The sequence below is a fragment of the Ipomoea nil genome, unplaced genomic scaffold, assembly GCF_001879475.1.
Source record: "Ipomoea nil cultivar Tokyo-kokei standard unplaced genomic scaffold, Asagao_1.1 scaffold2036, whole genome shotgun sequence".
In the NCBI taxonomy this organism is placed as follows: domain Eukaryota; kingdom Viridiplantae; phylum Streptophyta; class Magnoliopsida; order Solanales; family Convolvulaceae; genus Ipomoea; species Ipomoea nil.
In genome coordinates, this window is record NW_017618464.1 from 5,779,361 (window position 1) to 5,801,734 (window position 22,374).

Below are 22,374 nucleotides of genomic sequence, written 5' to 3' on the forward strand. Positions count from 1 at the left end.
GTATAATTTGGTAAAAATGTTAAAGGCAAATTATTCTATAAATTTGAGTCTAAAAATACACAATTTATATACTAAGAGTTCACAATTATTATATACTAAATATTTATAATTTACGTTTGAATATTTACAATTTTATATATTCTAAATGTTCACAATTTGAATTGTGAACATTTAGTATATAAATTGTGTATTTTAACCCGAATCCACCATGCAAGGTGGACCAGGATCCATGGCATAACTATCGAATATCCAAAGTATGATACTGTAAAATGATAAATAGTAGGAGAAATGAGATTGAAGTCGGGTCAAAATCCGACCCATTACGATGACTACAGATCGAAATAAAGTCATCATCCTTGGGAGTTGGGCCCACTTTCAAAATATCAGAGAGCTGAAGAGATAGATAGATAAGCTTCTGTTTCTTCTCAAACTTCACTACCTCAAACAGTAAACACCATGCTTTCTCTAACTCTAAATACGGCCACTCCCAAACCGCCGTCTCTCACCACCGCCTTCCTCCCTTCCTTCCACGCGCCACCCAGCTCCTCCGTCTTCCACAAGCCCATTCCCTCGCCAAGGCCCATCTCCGCACTCATCATCCCACCTTCCTCCTCCGGCCAAAGACTTTCGTCCGACCAAAAGCAGGTCTACCAGCCTTTCAGGCCGCCTCCTTCTCCGTTGCCTTCAAAGTTCCGCAATCTAGACACCAGTGAAAGGCTTGAAGTTCTTTCCAACCGGCTTGGCCTGTGGTTCGAATTTGCTCCTCTCATTACGTCCTTCATCCGGGAGGGATTCACGCCGTCCACGCTCGAGGAAATCACTGGAATCTCAGGCGTGGAGCAGAACCGCATCGTGGTGGCTGCCCAGGTGCGGGACTCTCTTGTGCATTCCGAGATTGATGCGGAGACGCTTGACTTTTTCGACAGGGGCGGCGCGGAGTTGCTCTATGAGATTCGCATCCTCAGCGCCGAGCAGCGGGTCGCGGCCGCGGGTTTCCTGGTGGGGAACAATTTCGACGCCAAGCAATCGGAGACATTGGCTAGGGCAATGAAGGATTTCCCGATGAGGCGCGGTGACCGGGGGTGGGCGGCATTTGATGCGAATTCCCCGGGGGATTGCCTGGCGTTCAGTTACTTCAGGCTGGCGCTGGAGTATCAATCAGCAGCTGCGGAGGATCTGTGGCGGCAGTCTCTGCACAAAGGGCTGGAGTTCGTCGTGTCCGAGGCAGCCAAGCTTTTACTGGAGGAGGAGTTGGAAGGGAAGGCAGAGGTGAAAGAAGCCGTTGTGGACGAAGTTGTAACCGTGCCATTGGTGAGAATGCAACGGGGGGAGCTGGCAGAGTCGACTGTCGTGGTGGTCTTGCCGGTTAGCAAGGCGGAGGCCACCGAGGTGGAGGCTGCACCATGGAACTGTGAAGGCACAGGCAACTTCGGCATAGTGGAGGCAGAGAAGGAGTGGCGGCGGTGGGTGGTTTTACCAGGATGGCAACCCATAGCTGCACTAGAGAGAGGCGGAGTTGCAGTGACATTCAAGGATGGGCGCACTTTACCCTGGAGGGAGAGCCAGAAGAACAAGTCAGAATCCATTCTGGTAGTGACTGATAGGCAGAGGAAAGAGGTGGCGGTGGACGAGGGCTTCTACTTGGTGGCCGGAGGTGGTGGAAATGGAAGTGTGATGGAGGAGGAGCTAAAGGTGGAGAGAGGATCAAAATTGAAAGAGAAGGGGGTTACAGAGAGTTTGGGAATGGTGGTTTTGATTGTTAGGCCACCTAGAGAAGAGAATGATGAATTGAGTGATGAAGACTGGGATTAATAGATAGATACAATACTCCTACCTTACAAAGGTAGCAACTTTTGATCAATTCAATCTGCAATCTGCACTGATAGTACCAGCATTTTCAGTTTCAAACTTGAATGTAGAGTTTCAAATGAAAAACCCAAATATTTGCAATTTTTTTTTTCACTATGCATAAGATTCCAAATAAGCTTTAAATTGCAAGAGTGAATTGGTACAATAACTTTGGCTGTGGCGGGCCATGCACAAACTGGATGACTATTTGATAGAAAAGTAGTTCTAAGCATCATATGGCACCTTATCAAGAAAAGTTCAGGGGCGGATCTACAATGAGGGCAGTTGCCCCCCACCCCTGTGTGTGTATATATATATAACAATAACTTCATATACCACAAGTTGACACTGCAGCTTCAATTGTGTAGTCTAGGTAGGCTAAGGTTCTCCATTGCCCTGCTGTCATCCCAGATTTCAGTATGCCATCTGCCATTACCTCCAGCATCCATTGGAAAACAGAAGCTGCAACCAACAACAATCAATCTCTCCCTAAGCGGAATAAGACAACCTGAACCTAATAAAAACATAGAAAGGGATTTCGGTAGTAAAATTGCTCCTACATCAATTCTTGAAACAGGGAAATTAGATACATCCAATAAGTACTGATTTTCTCAATGGTTGCCAAACAAGAGCCTAATTTTTATTTTTTTATTTTTTTATTTTTGGGGGGGGGGGGGGGGGGGGGGGGGGGTTTGAAGGAGTTTAAAGCAGCCAGAAAAAATTATAAGAAAAAAAAAAGACACACATTGGAAGTTTAAATCAGATTAACCTAAGTGCAAATAAGCCGCAATGCCTAGAATGGTAACATATTCAAAAGTCTGCTTCAACAATCCCTTACCTAGAGACAGAAAAATGTTCATTCCATAAAGAATCCTCTTGAGAAATTGAAAATTGATCATCAAGTGGACTTTAAATATGGATGATATCATTTTTATATTGCACAATACATGAGCTCCACAGGGTTTAAATCACCAATCAAGCCTTCGATATATGCTTCATTTTCTAGACTTTTCTATAACTAAGCGATTAACAATAGATAACCTGGAAAAAAATTCAAAAATCTCCCAACAACTTCTGTACCTAGAATCAGAGAAAATGTTGATTCCAAAACAAATCCTCTTGCTAAATGCTCATCAAGCGGACTTAATACGGACAAAATCTATTTCATATTGCACAATATATGAGCTCCACAGGGTTTAAATCACCAATCAAGCCTTCGATATATGCTTCATTTTCTATCCTTTTCTATAACCAAGCAATTAAAAATAGATAACCTGGCAAAAATTTCAAAAATCTCCCAACTACATCTGTACCTAGCCAGAATCAGAGAAAATGTTGATTCCATAACAAATCCTATTGAGAAATGCTCATCAAGTGGACTTAATACGGACAAAATCTATTCCATATTGCACAATACATGAGCTCCACAGGGTTTCAATCACCAATGAAGCCTTCAATATATGCTTCATTTTCTATCCTTTTCTATAACCAAGCAATTAACAATATATAACCTGGCAAAAATTTCAAAAATCTCCCAACTACATCTGTACCTAGCCAGAATCAGAGAAAATGTTGATTCCATAACAAATCCACTTGAGAAATGCTCATCAAGCAGACTTAATAGCAGACAAAATCTATTTCATATTGCACAATACATGAGCTCCACAGGGTTTCAATCACCAATCAAGCCTTCGATATATGCTTCATTTTCAATCCTTTTCTATAACCTGGCAAAAATTTCAAAAATCTCCCAACAACTTCTGTACCTAGAATCAGAGAAAATGTTGATTCCATAACAAATCCTCGTGAGAAATGCTCATCAAGCGGACTTAATACGAGTACAAAATCTATTTCATATTGCACAATACATGAGCTCCATAGGGTTTCAATCACCCACCAAGCCTTCTATATGCGCTTCAACTAATCAATAAACAATCACCAAATGTGTAAAATATCCCCAATTTTTTCAATTTTCTGTATCTAGAAACATAGATAACTGTTCATACCATACTGAATCCACTTGAGATATAGAAAAGCATTCATCAATTGGAATGAAAATATGGATGACATCTATATATTAATATTGCACAATACATGAGCTCCATAGGGTTTCGATTACCCATCAAGCCTTCGATATGTGCTTCATTCTTTTTCTGGATTTTAACTGAAATAAACAGTTCGAAGCATACAGCGATAAGGTAAATAGAATGGAGGGAGAGAAGAACGCACCTTTAAGAAGCAATGGAAGTTCCGAGCGAGAGCAGCGACTAGGGTTTTGGCTTTGCTGGGCGGGCCCGAACGGCATATGTAAGAAACAGAGACTGTTTGGAATTATTATTTTTTTTGTTTGAAAAAAATAGAGTTTTAAACTCTTTTTTTTTTTTTTTTTTTTAAAAAATCGAATGAAAACAATACAAAAATATTCTCCATTTTTTATAATTTCTTTAAAAGTTTAAATAACTCTCCAAAGTAAATTTTTAAATGGGAGGAATGATATCAAAGACATGACAAGGGATACAGAGAAAGCTTGGTGAGATTGTTACAAGTCTTGAGAACCATCATAGTGGTTGAACTCAAATATGTTTTTTTTGTCAAGTTTAAAGTGTCAAGCAAAAGTGAGAAAATCAATATTAAAAAAAAAAAAAAAAATGGTTGTTAGACCGCGTTGGTGCACACAATGTTCATCAACTTTTATCACTATGTCAAAAGTTGTAACTAATAAAGAAGACGCAACTTTATTTCTTTATACTTATATTGCAATTAGCATCATATTTCAGTGACAGAATATCGATTTCGGCTTTTCAAGTCGCCACCCAACACTAAGGCCACCAACTTGTTTGGACCTTATAAATGCCTATAAGTACTTGTTTGGCGAAAGGGCGATGTTGCATTAAGATTGAATATGATTTGAAGAGAATGCCCAATTGGTCACATGGGTGATGTTTGGGAACAATGACTCTGAATCGAGTCTCACCAGCGGCAGTGTGGGAACAACCTCTCAAAGTGAGGGGCTCCTTGTGCGCAGTAAGCAAAGGTCTAGTCTTTGTGTTCACCTGAGTTACCATGATTTACATCCTCATTGATGCTTTGTCCGGCCGGGACGTGGGGGGCTCTTGGGGTTGTGGATTTAACCTTTTGGGAACAATGATTTGATCAAGAGGATGGATGGTACATGGTTAATGAAGGGTGTTCTTCCTTGAAGACCTTTGTTAAATTTGTTGGAGATGTGTAAAGTATAATTGAAATGTCAATCAAAGATTAAGTTAAATTACATTTATAGAGAGCAAAACATTGTAACAAACTTTCTTTTAAATACATGACTTCTACATATATGCTTGAAGATCACAGGTTCTTGAAGACTTTTGTGTCCCTTTGACAACTTTTTCTTAATGATATGGTGAGTTTGGTGTTTCTAAATCTAAGAAGTGTGAGCACATCATTTTTAAGTCTGGGTATCCCTCCCCAGTCCATTGATGAAAAATTGAAAAACATGTTGTTTATTCATCTACATTTAAAAAAATCTTAAGAGTTGTACTTAAAATAAATAAAAATAAAAATAAAAACATTTTTCATATGAAATAGCTATTTTTATTTTTCCCTTTTATTTTCATGGATCATCAATGTTCAAGTTTCATGATTTTTTAGCTAGTTATCTTCTTTTTCTTTTCAAGTTGTAGTTCATAGCATTTGGAAGGAGGCCCCAACAATTTTCAATTAATGTTATAGCTCCAAATTAAGGAAAGGAAAATGCTTTATTATAAGCTATATATTTTGTTTATTGTGGACTAACAATTATGAAATGAAGAGTTACTACCTTGATAAGAATGATATGATTAATATATTATTATTGTATGATAATAATGATAATATTGCCAAGTGTGCAAGACATAATGTCGACGACGACAACAACAAAGTAAAAATATAATGGGATAAGGACTTTTACATATTTACTAGAATACGATTTTAAACTGTGATCAACTAATCATGGGCACCCAATATGAATGAAAAGAAAAAAATTTGTTATCGTGTTACAAGGTAAACATTATAGATAATGATGAAATTGCAGTATAAAATCGAACTAAAAAAGTTCGATCATTAAGAAAAACAAAAATGCATAATTACGCAACGAAAAAATAATCAAGAAATCATAAAATTTGACAGAATATGATTCTCGGACTAGAATGTTTTGATTTTATTAATATCATCTCAGCTGAGTTCGTCACACCAAATCTTTCTAGTATTATTTACATTTCTTGTGTAATTTATTAATTATTACATACGAATAAAATTTACCCAATATATATTTTTGAGTAATAACTGCAGATTTCCGCCATCATAAAAAATTAAGAAAAAGAATTGGTGTCATCATTACCATTTTATTTTTTTAATTTCCCTTTCTTTTCCTTAGTACAAAAGGCGGGGTGAGCTACCACATAGTATTATTTTTTCAGAGCATATGCAAGATTATGGATTAACATAGGAAAAAGGAAAAAAGTGGCTTATGTGAAGCTCAATTAGGGATGAAAGTGCAAAGGTGCATCATTAGGCCAACTAAATATGTCTCTTTTTAAATATTGTTTAAAGTCGGGTGCAAGATGTTTGTGTCTTTTTCGATCAATAATAAATGTATCTTAAGTTTAGATGTCATAAGCTCATCATTCCAATTTCATTAAATTTATTGAAAAACTATATCCTTTTTATTAAGGATTTTAATTCAAAGAGGATAACGTACACTTAATTAATATGGGAAGAAATACTACAATAATACTTTTGCAAGTGGAAGGAAATATGTTGGTTAAAGTTTAACTTTTTATTTGCTCACCATTCCAATTTCATTAATTTATTGAAAAATTCATATTGTTTCTATTTAAGATTTATAGTTAATCATATCTTATGGTTAATAATATAGAACGGAGTAGGAAAATAGTATTATTAAAGTCCGAGGCAGAGACTATGGCCCTCAGAATGGACTAAAAGTAACAACATAACTAACAAGACTCAAACCCAAGCCAAGTGATTGGATTGATAGTGCAGACCAGATACCGCTAAGCCAAGATGCCTGTAGTGTTTAGATCGTGATGCCCTAGGGAAAGACAAAGCACTCCTATTTATAGCAAAACCCCTTACCACTGCACCGTCCACGTGTACGGCTTCCGACCTGCCTTCCTCACCATCTTGCATGTGTCCCACGTCCATAGGCCCACGCATCATACCAGCCGCACCACTCCAACCGCACCACCTCCGGAAACGGGGGCGCGAGGCACTCACCAGACGACGCGGGTCAGCGCCCCAACCGTTAGCTCTTAGCACCCCCCATTCGCACCGTCGCGCCGCACCGCCTCCGGAAACGGGGACGCTTAGGGGCGTGGGACAAGCACCCGCCGGCGGGGGCCACGCCCCAGCTAGCGACCCCTCCCGGCCGACTGGCGATGGCCGACGGTATCCCCATGTTGGGTCGCCCCACCACTCTTTCCTTGACCCTCCACCTCCTTTGACTTGTATCCCCAGACCAATCCGCAAGCCCGGTAAATCTAGCCCACAATTCATATCCCCATCAATACCGAATATCGAAAGAATACTTCAACAATACTTTTGAAGTAGAAGTAAATATGTTGGTTAAAGCCTAACATTTCACCGGCCTACTCATCACTCTAGTTTTATTAAATTTATTGAAAAATTATATATTCTTTATTCAAGATTTGTACTTACAAAGACGACAAAGTTGAATATCGAAATAAATACTCCAGTAGGGGATAACTCCATAATAAGAGATCCACACTTGTAATCACAAGGTCACGAGTACGAATCTTTGCCCCCTTTATTTGAGCTAGTTAGTTATGGATAACCTACTTCATTGTGGTCCTTTGCCGGCCAGGGTCACAAGGCAGAGTTTACTCACACTCGAAAAGATGGTGGGGTTCCCTCGTCATCCAGAAATGAATACTCTAGTAGTACTTTTGCAAGTAGAAGAAAATATGTTGGTTAATTAAAGCCTAACTTTTCATTGGCTCATCACTCTAGTTTCATTAAATTTATTGAAAAATCATATCCTTTCTATTTAAGATTTATATATGCAAAGATGACACTGAATATCGAAACAAATACTCCAATAATACTTTTTCAAGTAGAAGGAAATATGTTGGTTAAAGCCTAACATTTCACCTATTCAATTACTCATTACTCCAATTTTATTAAATTTATTGAAAATTATATTTTTGTTATTTAAGATTTATAACTACAAAGACGACAAAATGGAATATCAAAAGAAATACTCAAATATTACTTTTGCAAGTAGAAGGAAATATGCTAGTTAGAGCCTTACTTTTCATCAGCTCATCACTGTAGTTTCATTATATTTATTGAAAAATTATATCATTTCTATTTAAAATTTATACCTGCAAAGACGAAACTGAATATTAAAACAAATACTCCAATAATATATTGTCAAGTAGAAAGAAATATGTTGGCTAAAACCTAACTTTTCAATTTAGCTCATCCCTCCAATTTCATTACACTTATTGAAAAATTATATCATTTTGTATTTAAGATTTATACTTACACAGATTACAACACTGAATATCAAAATTAAAGAAATACTCCAATAATACATTTGCAAGTAGAGGGAAATATGTTAGTTAAAGTCTAACTTTTTATTGACTCATTACTCCAATTTTATTAATTTATTGAAAAATTTATATCGTTCCTATTTAATATTTATACTTGTCAGGACAACAATGAATACCGAAAAAAATACTTCGATAATACATTTGCAAGTAGAAGGAAATATGTTGTTTAATGAGTAAATACCCAAAATGGTCCCTCGACTATAGCTAAATTCACAAATTAGTCATCGACTTTCAATTTCAACCAATTAAGTCCTTAACTTTGTAATTTTGACACGATTTGGTCCTCCATCTATTTGACCGTTTGTTGACTGTGATTTTTGAGGATATATATGTAATTCATGGTCTACCGTCGTTTTTTTAAGGTTCCGGTTGCATTTTCAGACCGCACTGTTACATTTGAATCCATTGTCGAAAGTAATCTACCAAATTCGGTCGTCTTTCTTCATCCTCCCTTTGGATTCCGAAGCAGTGCAACATCATCCTGGAGGCCTCCACGTGCTCCGACGAGAGCTGAAGGTTCTTCTGGAGATCGTCGATCACGGTCAACAAACGGTCAAATAGATGGAGGACCAAATCATGTCAAAATTGCAAAGTTAAAGACTTAATTGGTTAAAATTGAAAGTCAAGGACCATTTTGTGAATTTAGCTATAGTCGAGGGACCATTTTGGGTATTTACTCTTGTTTAATTTAAAGTCTTAAGTTTTCATTGGCTCATCACTTCACTTTCATCTATTTATTGAAGAATGTATATCGTTTCTACTTAAGATTTACACATGCAAAGACCACACTAAATACCTGAAAGAAATATTCCAATAATATATTTACAAGTAGAAGGAAATATGTTGGTTACGTTAAAGCTTAACCTCTAAATTTGTAAAGGAAAAAAAAAAATTATATAAATATATACTTTTTGCCTTGACCTTATATACATAACTTTAAAAATAGTTTTTCCCTTTTCAAATTGGTTCAAAATTCCAAACTAACACAATAATATAATCAAACGTGAAGTGCGTTGGTATGTACGACACAATTAATGATAATCTAATTAATAATTAATTATGCAATTATATATCCTTAATTGTACCACGAATAAGGCTTCTCTTGTCCTGGATCGGTTGTTGCACCTATAGCTACATACTTAAATTTAATTAATTCCATTATAAAACTAGATTAGAACAAATTATTATTATTATTATTATTATTATTATTATTATTATTATTATTATTATTATTATTATTATTATTATTGACCAAATTAATAATCTGTACTATATTATTACGGTAACTTAAAAAAACACTAAGAATTGTAAATTTAATAATACATTAAAAGGCTAGTTTGGAACTTTGTGAAACTAACATTATTAAAAGTATCATTACGCTTTATTTTATGTTATTTTACCCATTCACTCCCTATATTATTTAATTATTATGATTACAAAACTCACACTTTCAGGTGCAACAAATAAAATATCATTTTAAATGATCAAAAAAATATATTAATGTGTATATATAATAGTTGTATAAGTTGTTGAACCATATACTGAGTATGTCTAGCAGACTAGCGGCCATATATTAATTAATGCAACAACCGTCCTCCTCAATAAAATGAAGACAAATAGTCCCGAATTGAAAGGAATGTCTAAGTGGGTGAAGTATAATTCTCGTACTTGTTCATAACGAGTTTGAATTTTTGTCGTAGATATTCTTTTGGTTAAGATTGTCGCACATGATATTCCTGTTTGGTTTACCTCTTGTGTGTGATCTGATCTGTACGCTATTACACATAAACAGAGTTTAACTCGTCCACACCATCAGTCTCGTCACGCAAAATTAAGATAAATAATTAAGACTTAATTTGATAAGTCATTACGTTGCAAATATTATTGTCCATGACATAGTATTTTTTGCGTGAAAGTATATATGGAGGGCCAAGTATAGCATCCTACTGCCGAAATGAACGCTAGTTGAAATAAATTTGTGCATTTATTACTAGTTATAACTTTTAGTATAGTAATAGTGTTTGATGTGATAAGTCGGTACTAGAGCAGGTTAGCTAGGGGATTGTTGAGCGTTAGTTTGTAGAGTCAAATTCTACTAGTTATAGCTTTTGACGTAATTGGTAAGCGTTTCATCGCAAATTATTGTATTTTGTTTCCTATTGGCTAATCATTGATTTTAGGCCAATTAATAATACCGATCATGTGATAGAATTATATATAATATACTCTCGAAAATACGAATATCATTTTCCATAAATTAATAAAAATTTTACATTAAATTAAAAAACACTTCTTTTAAATACACTAAATATTTAATACAATAAACTATTTCATGTGATTTATTTACAGAGTTCATGTCCTTTCTTTAATTTTAATAAAAGTATGGATAATATAATCTTTGTATAATTGGATTTTGTTGGTATTAAATTAATAATATTATTGGGTTTAAGGAATTAGTAAATGGATAATTTATTTTAATCGGACAATAAGTAAATTTTATAAGTTTAATTAAAAAAATTGATTAAAGGATTATGAGAAGATTCTAGATTTCTAGCTAGTAGGTTTTGAAGTGAATAATATTTTATTATATAATAGCCCTATGACATTAGTTTAATAAATGAAAAGTTTCATATAAGATTTGTTTTCTTCTCCCAAATAAGATTTGTTTTCTGGCGATAAGGTGAATGTTCGATTTTTTATTTTATAAGTTCAAAATTTAGTTTTGAGTATCGATCAAAATTATATTGGCTTAATTTATCACTTCATAGACTAGGGTAAGTTTATATAGTTTGACGAAATTGAAAAATATGGAATTATCAAAAAATAAAAAAATATTTTACTATAGTAAAAGTGTAAAACCATGTACTATACGGCTTATAGTACTAATTAATATTGTGACTGAAAATATTTTAAATTTTCTTTTTTTAATGAAGGATATTTCGGTATAGTAAAACCACATATAATAGTTTATATATTATAATTGAAAATGTTTGCGACTAAAAGATGACGCTTAGCTTGTCTTTAAGGCAGAATATTATGCAAAGCTTCATGCTTACAAAACGCTATATCCTATGCCTTATTATAATTTTCAAAAGCGAAAATTAAATTAATTAGATTCTTTAAAAAGAATCCAATACAATAATATTCCTGACTTTATTTAATTTTTGAATTGATTTCTCAAGACATTTTTTTATGGGTTGTTATTGGATTTGTTCGACTTTTAGTTAAAATTTATTTTAATTAAAAATCTATTATTGATGATAACAAAAAGTAAAAGGGAAAATGACACTTTTTTTTCTCTGAATTATATGTTATAGCACATTTTCTCCCTGAATTATTCATGTAAGCATATTAGTCCCTTCAATTATTTTAAAAGTGGCGATTTTTCTCCATGATATACTCCGTATTAAATTGACATCTCTACCCTTAAAGTAACATTTTATTTATTTTTCTTTCTCGAACAAATTATTGCTTATACGTAGAGATGATCATGGTTCGATTATGATTCAGATCAGAACCCAATATTTGGATTTGAGTTTATTAAAATCAAGAATCGAAAAAAACTGGATCTTGAACCGTGAATTGGCGGTTCGAATTGAAACAACTACTAGCATTAGTTTAAAATTAGAATTATAATATTTACAAATATTGTATGTTCTTTTTTACATTTATTATGATTCTCACATTAAGTATATATGACCACAATTTGGTTTTGATTTTGAACAGCGGGTTCAGGATTCCGGATCCAGTTTGAACTGCTGCTTCAAACTTTATTTTAAAATTTTATTTTTTATTTTTAAAATAGTCTAAATTCAACAATAAATGTATTTTATTTTTTTTTTTTTCAGTTCGGAACATGAACCGGCCGTTCCGGTTCAAATAAACTCTAAATATCGGATTTCGATTCTAAATTGTAATTGGAATATTTCAGTTTGGTTGCTATAGCGTCTGTTCGGTTTGAACCAAATCGTGGTCATTATTTGTTGAAGAAGAAAAATAAATGGAATATTTATTTTAAGGGTAAATATGTCCATTTAACATCTCATAGTAAAAAATTGTCACTTAAATAATTCAGGGGAAAAAAGTGCTATAAGTATATAACTTAGGGGGGAAAAGTTCTATAAGTATATAACTCAGGGGAAAAAAGTGCTATTTTTCCAAAGTAAAAATATTTTGAATCAAAATTAACATTTTTTTCCCGATCAAGAAGGGAATACCCAAAAGTAAGTTACTGAAACCCCGACACTTAGCTTATATTCATCATCAATAATAGATCGGGTTTCCTTGTGAATATAAGCTAAGTGTCGGAGTTTCAATAACTTACTTTTGGGTGTTTCCTTTCTTGATCGGGAAAACAAAATGTTATTTTTGATTCAAAATATTTTTACTTTTGTCAAAATCAAACACGTAAATCATAAGGGGGCAATGATTCAAACTCATGACCTTGCAGTTACAAGCGTAGATGTTTTGCCATCTTGATTGAGATTATCCTTAAAAATAAAACACTTACCATTACGGCAAAAGCTAAACTAATAGTGAGAGCGTAATTTTATTTCCTTATAATTGTATAGTAGTCCGTATCATGTATATTTCGATGATATAATACTGAATTTGACCCTTCAAAAGAAGGGAGGTGCCCAACAAATTTGTAGAAACTTTTAAATTAAGGTACAAATTTTTAACATTTATTAACTACAAGTGATGACAAAATTGCCGGTTTACATTATTGATGTGCAGGACAATGAAATTTTGCTACGAACTGTTCTTATATAATAATATAATAGGGGATTTTTAATTTTTATATTAACTTTCTCCTGTCTCTAAGCAGTTTATACTGTTATGCCTAGGGCATCTACCATATGTTTTCTAAATGTCAACATTTATATTTAATTTGCATCGGTATAATATAATACGCGGTTTGACCAAGTTAAAAACAACTGTCATAGACTCACGTGAATGTTAATATTTTTTTGGCGAACAATTAATATTTTAATAATTTACGTATGTACGTACTCACAAATTACTGATATGTAATAATTTAATAAAGAGTTTTAAAGTAAAAATTAAATAAACTAAAATAAAAACCATGGTCTATGCATATTTCTCAGTTTTATAAACGTATAGTTGCACTATATGTGTATAAACTATATATAATATATAATTAAATTATTATATGGTCGAAGAATAATAAATAAATTGATGGATCGGTAATGCATAGCATATGCTCACTGTGTCACTGGGCAGAGAGCAAACGTGCATCCCACTTAGGTTTAGTTCCTCACCCCTCACGTGACCCTACACCCACAAAAACCCTAATTTCCAAGACACTTTCCATGTCTCCCATTCTTGATTATCAACGAGGGAAGATAAAAATTCAATCCGAAATTTAAAGTGGTTATTTTGTGGTATAATTTTTAATGGGGATCTAGCTACTTTTAATTTGAGTTGGATTAAAGTGGATTTGAATTCTCCTAAATGAGATGTTTAATTTGATATATTATATGTTATTAATTGTTGTATGAGAAATTGATTCTCAAAGTATATTTGTTTGAGTTGGAAAAAATGGAGTTAGAAAGGCTTTGTGGGGTAGCTTTGCCTCACATTGGAAAAATGGATATGGAGTTGCATTAGTGTGTGTATATATATATATATATATATATATATATATATATATTTTGAAGACTTTAAGTTATATACCATAAACGTTCTTTCTCGTGTTTAAGGATGCAAATCAACTCATGGTCACCTGCGACCTAAGACTATATTCCCACTGCCCTCTTCACCAAGAAGTGAATTATTGTGATTGGTTGGGGGTTTTGATTTTTTTTTTTTTTTTTTTTTTGGTGAGATAGAAGGAGAGGTTAGGAGATAGAAAAAAAATTGTTTAGAAGTGAATTTTTTGTGGGCCACACAGAAAAAAATGCCGGTCAGCGTCATGCGAAACAGTACTGCCCACTAGGCACGTTAATAACATTACTTTTTTTTATTTGCCTTTTTTTTTTTTCTTCCCTCCCCGTCTCCTCCCCTTCTTTCTTATTGTTGGCCAAAAAATATGACAATTTTGAGCCGCTAATGTAGTTGCTCTTACAGTAGTAAATTTTGGATGATATATTCTTCGAAAGGATTTTGTTAGTTGTTGTCTACCGATTGTGTAAGTCTTATGAGGCTTAGATTTTTTGTCTGGCTACAATTTTTAACTGAGTCAAGATAGAACCTCACACACCAAGATTAATTATGTTTGTTACTTGGTAAGACCAAAAGGGTGACAAAACACTCTATTCGGTAGAGGCTTAGAGGGCGAGTCTAGCTAGCGACTTGGTGTTACTGTAATTAGCTAGTTTAATTTTGGAAAATGCTACGTGTCTTTCATTTTCTACTCTCAACTTTTACTCACACACACACAAAACCTTAATGTAGACACTTGTATGTATTGGGACTCACATGAAAAAATTAGCTTATTAAAGCCCGCCACGAGTAAAATTTGGGAATACATGTTTAAGAATTGTTTAATTTTGGTGTTCTTTTCCTCGTATTTGAATTATGAATTAAAAATAGATTGGAGTATAATCTACATACGAGAAGGTTTAATATAATAATTATTTTTTCACTCACTATAAAAATAAAATAATACGGAGAAATTAATCTTAAATTTTTTATTATTTCTACTCAATATATATATTGTGAAGAAAATTTTCCTTTTCTTTCTTTATTTAAATAAAATTCTTCTGTCAATTTTTTATTTTTGTTAAACATGAAAAAAAATCAGGAACATATATTATATATATACATACTGCGATATGTCATATATGTATATAGCAGAGGCTAAGGAAGCTGAATTTTTACCTAAAGATCGAAAAAGAAAGGCTCTCCAATAACTTTGAAGTTTGACACACAAATTAAACTAACACTCCCTAACCAAAACCTAATGCAGAAAAAAATAGCATAAAACCTTAGTCTAGTCTTTATTCTTCTCAAAATTATCATTAATCTCTCTCCCCCTCTCTCTCTCTCTCTCTCTCTCTTCTTTCCTTCTCTCTAAGTTTAGCTCTGTGTTTGGTGGTTTCATTCATAGTACATACTATACAGTATACATATGTAGCTATATATATGTGTGTGTGTATATCATCTTTTTCCTATAGAAGTAGTAGTGGTAAAAATAAAACAAAAAACCCTTTGTTTGGATCTCTATTTCTTGAATATAATTATTGGATCTTTTTCTGATATATAGAAGAAAGAGATCTAAGGTGTTAAGATTTGGCCTTGTTTGTGAACATGGCAAATCCATGGTGGGCAGGCCAAGTAGGTTTAACGGGGATTGAGACGTCATCATCGGCCGGCGGGTCGTCAGCGCTGAAGAAGCCAGATCTGGGGATATCCATGAACGACGGCGGGAGGGATGAGGAAGACGAGAGGGAGAACAGCGACGAGCCGAGGGAGGGTGCAATTGAAGTGGCGACGACGCGGCGGCCGAGGGGGCGGCCGCCGGGGTCGAAGAACAAGCCGAAGCCGCCTATTTTCGTGACGAGGGACAGCCCTAACGCGCTGCGGAGCCACGTCATGGAGGTGGCCAACGGCGCCGACGTGGCGGAGAGCATAGCCCAGTTCGCCCGCCGCCGCCAGAGAGGCGTGTGCGTGCTGAGCGCCAGCGGCACCGTCACCAACGTAACCCTAAGGCAGCCCTCCGCCCCCGGGGCACTCATGGCGTTGCACGGCCGCTTCGAGATTCTCTCCTTGACCGGCGCGTTCCTCCCGGGCCCCGCGCCTCCGGGCTCCACCGGCCTCACCATCTACCTGGCCGGAGGGCAAGGCGGAGTCGTGGGAGGAAGCGTGGTCGGGTCTCTCGTCGCCTCCGGCCCGGTCATGGTCATAGCATCCACGTTTTCAAACGCAACATATGAAAGACTACCCCTGGAGGCTGAGGAGGAGGAAGCTGGTGGCGGGGCCGGTCAAGGTCAGCTCGGTGGCGGTGGATCACCACCGGGTATGGGAGGAGCACAAGGCGGCGCGGGCGGTGGAGGTGTGGGGGATCCATCCATGGGAGTGTATAATTTGCCTCCAAATATGTTGCCAAATGGTGGACAGTTGAACCATGATGCATTTGCTTGGGCACATGGCCGGCCTCCATACTAGTGCTAAGAGGTTAGCTTATTATAATAATCACAATAAATAATAATATTAATAATAAATTAATAAATCAATAAATAATAACTCAAAGGGAGTGAGAAATAGAGAGAAGTGCAGCTTAGTTTTAATTTCTTCACATGATATGTTTGTATGTGATAATTGAAAAAAGAAAAAAAGAAAAAAAGAGAGGGGATGAAGATAGGAATTACTGTAAGCTTTTTATTATATTATGATTATGATGTCTATAATTTATCTTGGATTTGGATCCGACCTTATATAATTCTCGATCAGTTAGCACCTTTTTCTACCTCATATTCTTCTCGAGTTTCAATTATATTTATAATAATAATAATAATAATAATAATAATAATAATAATAATAATAATAATAATAATAATAATAATAATCTTTATAAATATATAATAAGTTATTGTAATGTATGTATGAGTTTATAATAATATAATTAATTAGTGTTTTACTCCTTTGATATCATATCATTTAATTTATTCACTACTTTTTTTATTTTGTGGCTCATTCAAAATGGATAAGCAAAATCTGAGGTATGTTCAATGGTTCAAGTTAGAAATTAACAATGATTGAGTTGAGTCTGATCTAAAAGTAATTATCGAGTATGTGGAGTATAATTATCTTTATAAGTTTGATTCTTGGTAACATCTTTTCGGTTAAATATGTCATCTCACTGAAAAATGATTGAGATCTGCCATAGGTTATTTAGATTATTGATGAGTGAAAAATCCCTGGTTATAATAACTTTTGTTGTAGTTTTCTTTAGTTTAATAATCAAGAAAAATTAATTTAATATTTTCAATCATTTTCTTCAATCAGAAGCCATATAAGTGTTCGTGATATGTGTGTGTGTTATATAATATATTTATTTGTCTAATTTCATGTTAAATTAATTCAACACGTTCACAATGCAGATATTTATTATTGAAGCAAATAATTTAATATTAGCAAATAATAGTTAAAGGTTAGATTAAGCACTCTAGCTATTGCGTTGAACACAAATTTAATTCAAATTAAAAATTGTACTTTAAAAATAGTGAAGAAAAGAAAAATATGATTTAATCCACAATTATATATACACACACAAACATTCATAATTAACTCGATCATTGTTCCCAAGAGTACGTATAGACATATGCAAAATCTTAGGAAATAGGGTTTGCTGAATTCATAGGAATTAAGGATGATGATTTACTTTCCCATTTAGATCACTCCATCAGTGCTCGAGCTTGTAACATACATATATGGCTTCTCTGTCAGTTTAGTATTCCTGTCTCTAATGTGTGTGTCTATATATGTATATAAGTGGGTTGAAATGGCAACTGATTTTAACCACTCTTCAAAATTTATTGAGAGTTTTAACCCCCAAAAAAAAAAAACATGGGTCAATTTTATTTATAAGACTAACCTTGCTATTTTTTTAAAAAACTCTCAACTATTGATGTGCTTATCTACCCAAATAGATAAATCAAATTAATCCTCGTTATATATAGGGTTTGATTTTGGTGCGGCATCCTCCCCAGGTGCGGCCGTGCAGATAGATCTACGCCATTGGATGAGCACATATCTACGGCATACAACACGAGCACATGACAGACGTAGGGTACGTGCATACACTTATTGGTGCACAACATACCAACCCTTAGTGCACCACAGACCGTCACTTAGTGCGCCACAGACTAACACGTACTTAGTTCACTATAGACTAGCACTTAGTGCATCACAAACCAGCACTTGGTGGTGCACCACAGACTACTATTAAGTACACTACAGGTCAACACTTAGCGCACAACAGACCAACACTTAGTGCACTACATGAATATACTTGGTGTAGAAAATTACAAAAAATGTCACCACGTTTTTTTTCTCTTTTCATTGATTTTTAGCCTTTGATCATGTTTAGATGGCCGGCCCAGATCTATCCGCATAGTCGCACCTGTGTGTGCGTGTGTGTGTTTGAAATAAGGATTGTAAAATAAGAAACAAACACAATGACATTTTAATAAATATTTCAAACGTAAAGTGCATCGCGTAACAACTATTAGTGAAATAACTAATATGTAATCGTGCAAATGCACCGTTACGTACATATCAGCAATTACACTTTGTAATGTTGTATGATTCACTTGTAAAGTTTTAATTTTTAGTGCACATTTACATATCAACGATTGCACTTATAGTTGTTACACAATACACTTTTACAATTCTCAAGGAAAGCATGGTCCTCAATGCAATCCTTTCCTATATATTACTATATATTAGTATACTATATATTAGTATATTAAAGGAATAATATGATACTACGCAGTATATTGAATTGCAAGTGAAAGATGTATTCCATGATAATCAACATAAATTAAAAAGGAAAAAGTCTTAGTTGAATTGCAGGTGATGACTGATGAGTAAATAGTGTTTTGTTATAATGTCTTGTCGTATCATATGTTGATCAAAATAGTAAGTATGAGATATTAAAGTACTTAATTATCTATCTCTTAATTATTAATAACACAAGTACCCTTCCAATAAAAATATAATTAATAATAAGTACACTGAACACAAATGCAATGTTTGTTGTTGCATAGTTGACAATTTTAATGTAATAAACTTATTTACTTTAAACAGTTCAACAATAATCTCTTTACGTAGTATGTACTAAAAATAATTAGTTTATTGATGTTTATTATTAATATATGATTGTTTATATATTGATATACATTCAACAAGTTGAAAACTATACAATAAAATGTTATAATTAATACCCATTATATATATATATATATATATATATATATATATATATATATATAAAGGGTTCGGTTCAGGTGATCGAGAACCAGTGCTTGGGTGTGAACTTATGAACTCATATGCACCGTTGAGATGTGAGATTGAACGGTCGAGATCTGAGGAGGAGTGCAATGGTGCATCCGGGTGTAGTTGTGCAGTCATGCAGTGATGTGGTGCAGTACGTGATGTAATGCAATAATGCATGTTTACCAAGTCAAAATTATTATAAACTACAAGATCGAGCAAGATCAACGGTGCACAATGATACACATGTTTATATGTTAACAAAAGTTCTGATTTGAACCTAATTATATATATATATATATATATATATATATATATATATATATATATATATATATACACACACACACTAGCATCCTGTGGTCCACTAGTATCCGGGATGTCTAGAGTTTAAGCCTTTGTGTAAGCGTAGATTGTTTAAGTGGGTATCCCCTTTCCTTTGTACAGACATATATAATTTAATATTTATAGAAATATAATTAAGTATTAAATTAATATATACTGATTTTAATAAAATGATAATTAAAAAATAGGAAAAAGATATGATAGATATAGGTGTAGGGTAATAATGATGTGTTACCAATGTTAGAATTAAAAACTAACGGTGCAAGGGTAGTTTTGTCTATTAACATTAAAATGTACAACATTTAAAATAAAATGTACACATTTATTTGTATACAAAAAAAGGGAGACATAAATCAAGAATATAACATTAATGGCATATTGCCACGTGCTTGAAAGTTGAAAGGCTCATCATGCACGTACGATGTTCATACGATGGTTTACCCAATCCTATATATATGAATGCAAGGAAAAGATTAACAATTAATTAATTAACTATTTAACTGCAAGTTAATTAATTGATTCCTTAAACTTTCTCCAATTGTTTTCGGCGTGTGCTGAGGATGTTCATATGAAGACTAACCTTATAATATATAATCTAATTCTACAGTGTGAAAATTATCATTTAAAAATGGGTGGAACATAATAATAAATATGCCATCCCAAAAGAGGATGTTTAAGTAGTGCTGCTACAGTTGGCACCAATACATACAATATTGTCTTAGGCTCATCTTTGTAATGATGCAAACACTTCTTTGTAGTGCTTTTAACTTTAATATAATGGGAAGTTCAGATAGTCATTTATTTTCGATTAAATAATTAATATAATTCTGGATCTTCACGACAAGTCTTTTCGGAAGTTGTATGATCATTATACCCTTCATTTTTTTTTTCAAAATGGCAACCCTTTTGGATTGGCCAGCAGACAACAACCTCGATGTAAGTGCGGGTGTGGGGCGGGTCATGATATCGTAACCCAGGACAGTGATTTATAATAATATTGTATTTAATTTGCTTAATCAATTGTTTGTTTGATTGATGATGATTATATTAATTAATGTTTAATTTAGACAAATTAGTTTGCATGTCAGATTTGAATAATGTTTGCTTAGCATGCAGCTAGCAGGTAGTGTTACCTGCTCATTAAAATATGTAAAACCAAACAAATGAAATGAAATGAAGTCAATGTGGTCAGTTTTTGAAGTTGCAAAACTGCCATTCCCAATGCCATCTTCCCCAGATAGCAGCAGCTAATGTGGCACTCTTTGTAATGCCCTCCATACCTCTTTCATCTCATCCATTTGCACAATTGACATTCTTTTAAGGTGACAACCTTGGAGTTTGTTTTCTTTGCTTGGGTCAATTATATAATGGGAGTTGTTGTGAACCACTTTGTACTCAAATGACATATCTGTGACTTTTCTCGAAGAAAGGTCAAATGATCGAACTTCGATGGTGGGGTCTTGACTCTTTGAGCTGTAATAGATTGAGAAAAGTATAGAACAGATACTACATTGTAATAGAATCAGTAGTATTCAAAAAAATATATAATGGGAGTTGTTGAGGGTATTATTATTGCATTTTCAACTGTTAGACCATGTTCCACGTTACATTATTGATACGATTCAAAATAATATTCAAATTATGTGTTACAGTTAGTATATTACTACGTATATTATCATTAACATATTATATATGTATATGTACTTAACATATTATATGTATATATTACAATTAACATATTATGTATATGCACTTAACATATTATATTGCGATATAATCAATTATATGTTTGTAATTAACATATTATGTACCTTCAATTTTTTTTATAGGTGCATAATTTGTTAACTGATGAAAGTATATAATATTTTAATTACTGACACATAATTTGAATATCATTTTGAACTAGGATCCACAATATAAGATGAACGGTGAACCCGGTCCATGGTATAATTTGCCTTGCACTTGGGGGACTCATATCGCTTGGGCTGGCGAATTGCTACCAAGCTAAGTGATTTGTGTGACGGGTTTAAATATGTTTCTTATAATTAGGACTTATTCAATATATCTCTAGATGTAACTAAAAAAAAAAAAAAAAAAAAAAAAAAAAAGGCCCTTAAATATGTAATATTCAGACAACATGCTTTTGGATATAGGAATAGTAACCTTGGCTCCGGGCTATTAAACACATGTACTTTATCGACTTATTTTTTGAAAAGGAATATGCAATGTTGAATAAGATGTCATAAAGTTGAACCCTGTAGTTATTTTTTTTAAAGAATATATATATATATATATATATATATATATATATATATATATATATATATATATATATATATATATATATATATATATTAGTGCATTTTCAATTTCTCATTTATATTAATTAATAAATACACTAATTCAATTACAATTATTTCATTTATAATTTTTTTGAAAGCATAAAGCGACTGAAATAGATTACTGCAGTAAAACTGAAACAAAGTCCGCAGGGACAGAGTCCGAACTAGCTTGCCGAACCAACCAACAAGCTACGTATATAGTATTAGTGAAGCTCAAACCAAAAGCGATGGGTCTTTAAAAAAATTATTTTCTT

General features: G+C 33.7%; 2 protein-coding genes across 2 annotated transcripts; both read left to right on the plus strand.

Moving 5' to 3' along the window:
- The first annotated feature begins 370 nt into the window (after positions 1-370).
- LOC109148059 (rubisco accumulation factor 1.1, chloroplastic) lies at positions 371-1,953 on the plus strand. The gene has a single exon (XM_019295809.1). It carries the CDS (start codon positions 457-459, stop codon positions 1,810-1,812), a length of 1,356 nt encoding a protein of 451 aa, XP_019151354.1. The 5' UTR covers positions 371-456; the 3' UTR covers positions 1,813-1,953.
- Positions 1,954-15,457: 13,504 nt separating this feature from the next.
- Positions 15,458-16,910, plus strand: LOC109147678 (AT-hook motif nuclear-localized protein 19-like). The gene has a single exon (XM_019295305.1). It carries the CDS (start codon positions 15,747-15,749, stop codon positions 16,602-16,604), a length of 858 nt encoding a protein of 285 aa, XP_019150850.1. The 5' UTR covers positions 15,458-15,746; the 3' UTR covers positions 16,605-16,910.
- The last annotated feature ends 5,464 nt before the right edge of the window (positions 16,911-22,374 follow it).

Coding starts and splice junctions, on each gene's coding strand:
- LOC109148059 (XM_019295809.1), top strand. CDS start 457: ATGCTTTCTCTAACTCTAAATACGGCCACTCCCAAACCGCCGTCTCTC.
- LOC109147678 (XM_019295305.1), top strand. CDS start 15,747: ATGGCAAATCCATGGTGGGCAGGCCAAGTAGGTTTAACGGGGATTGAG.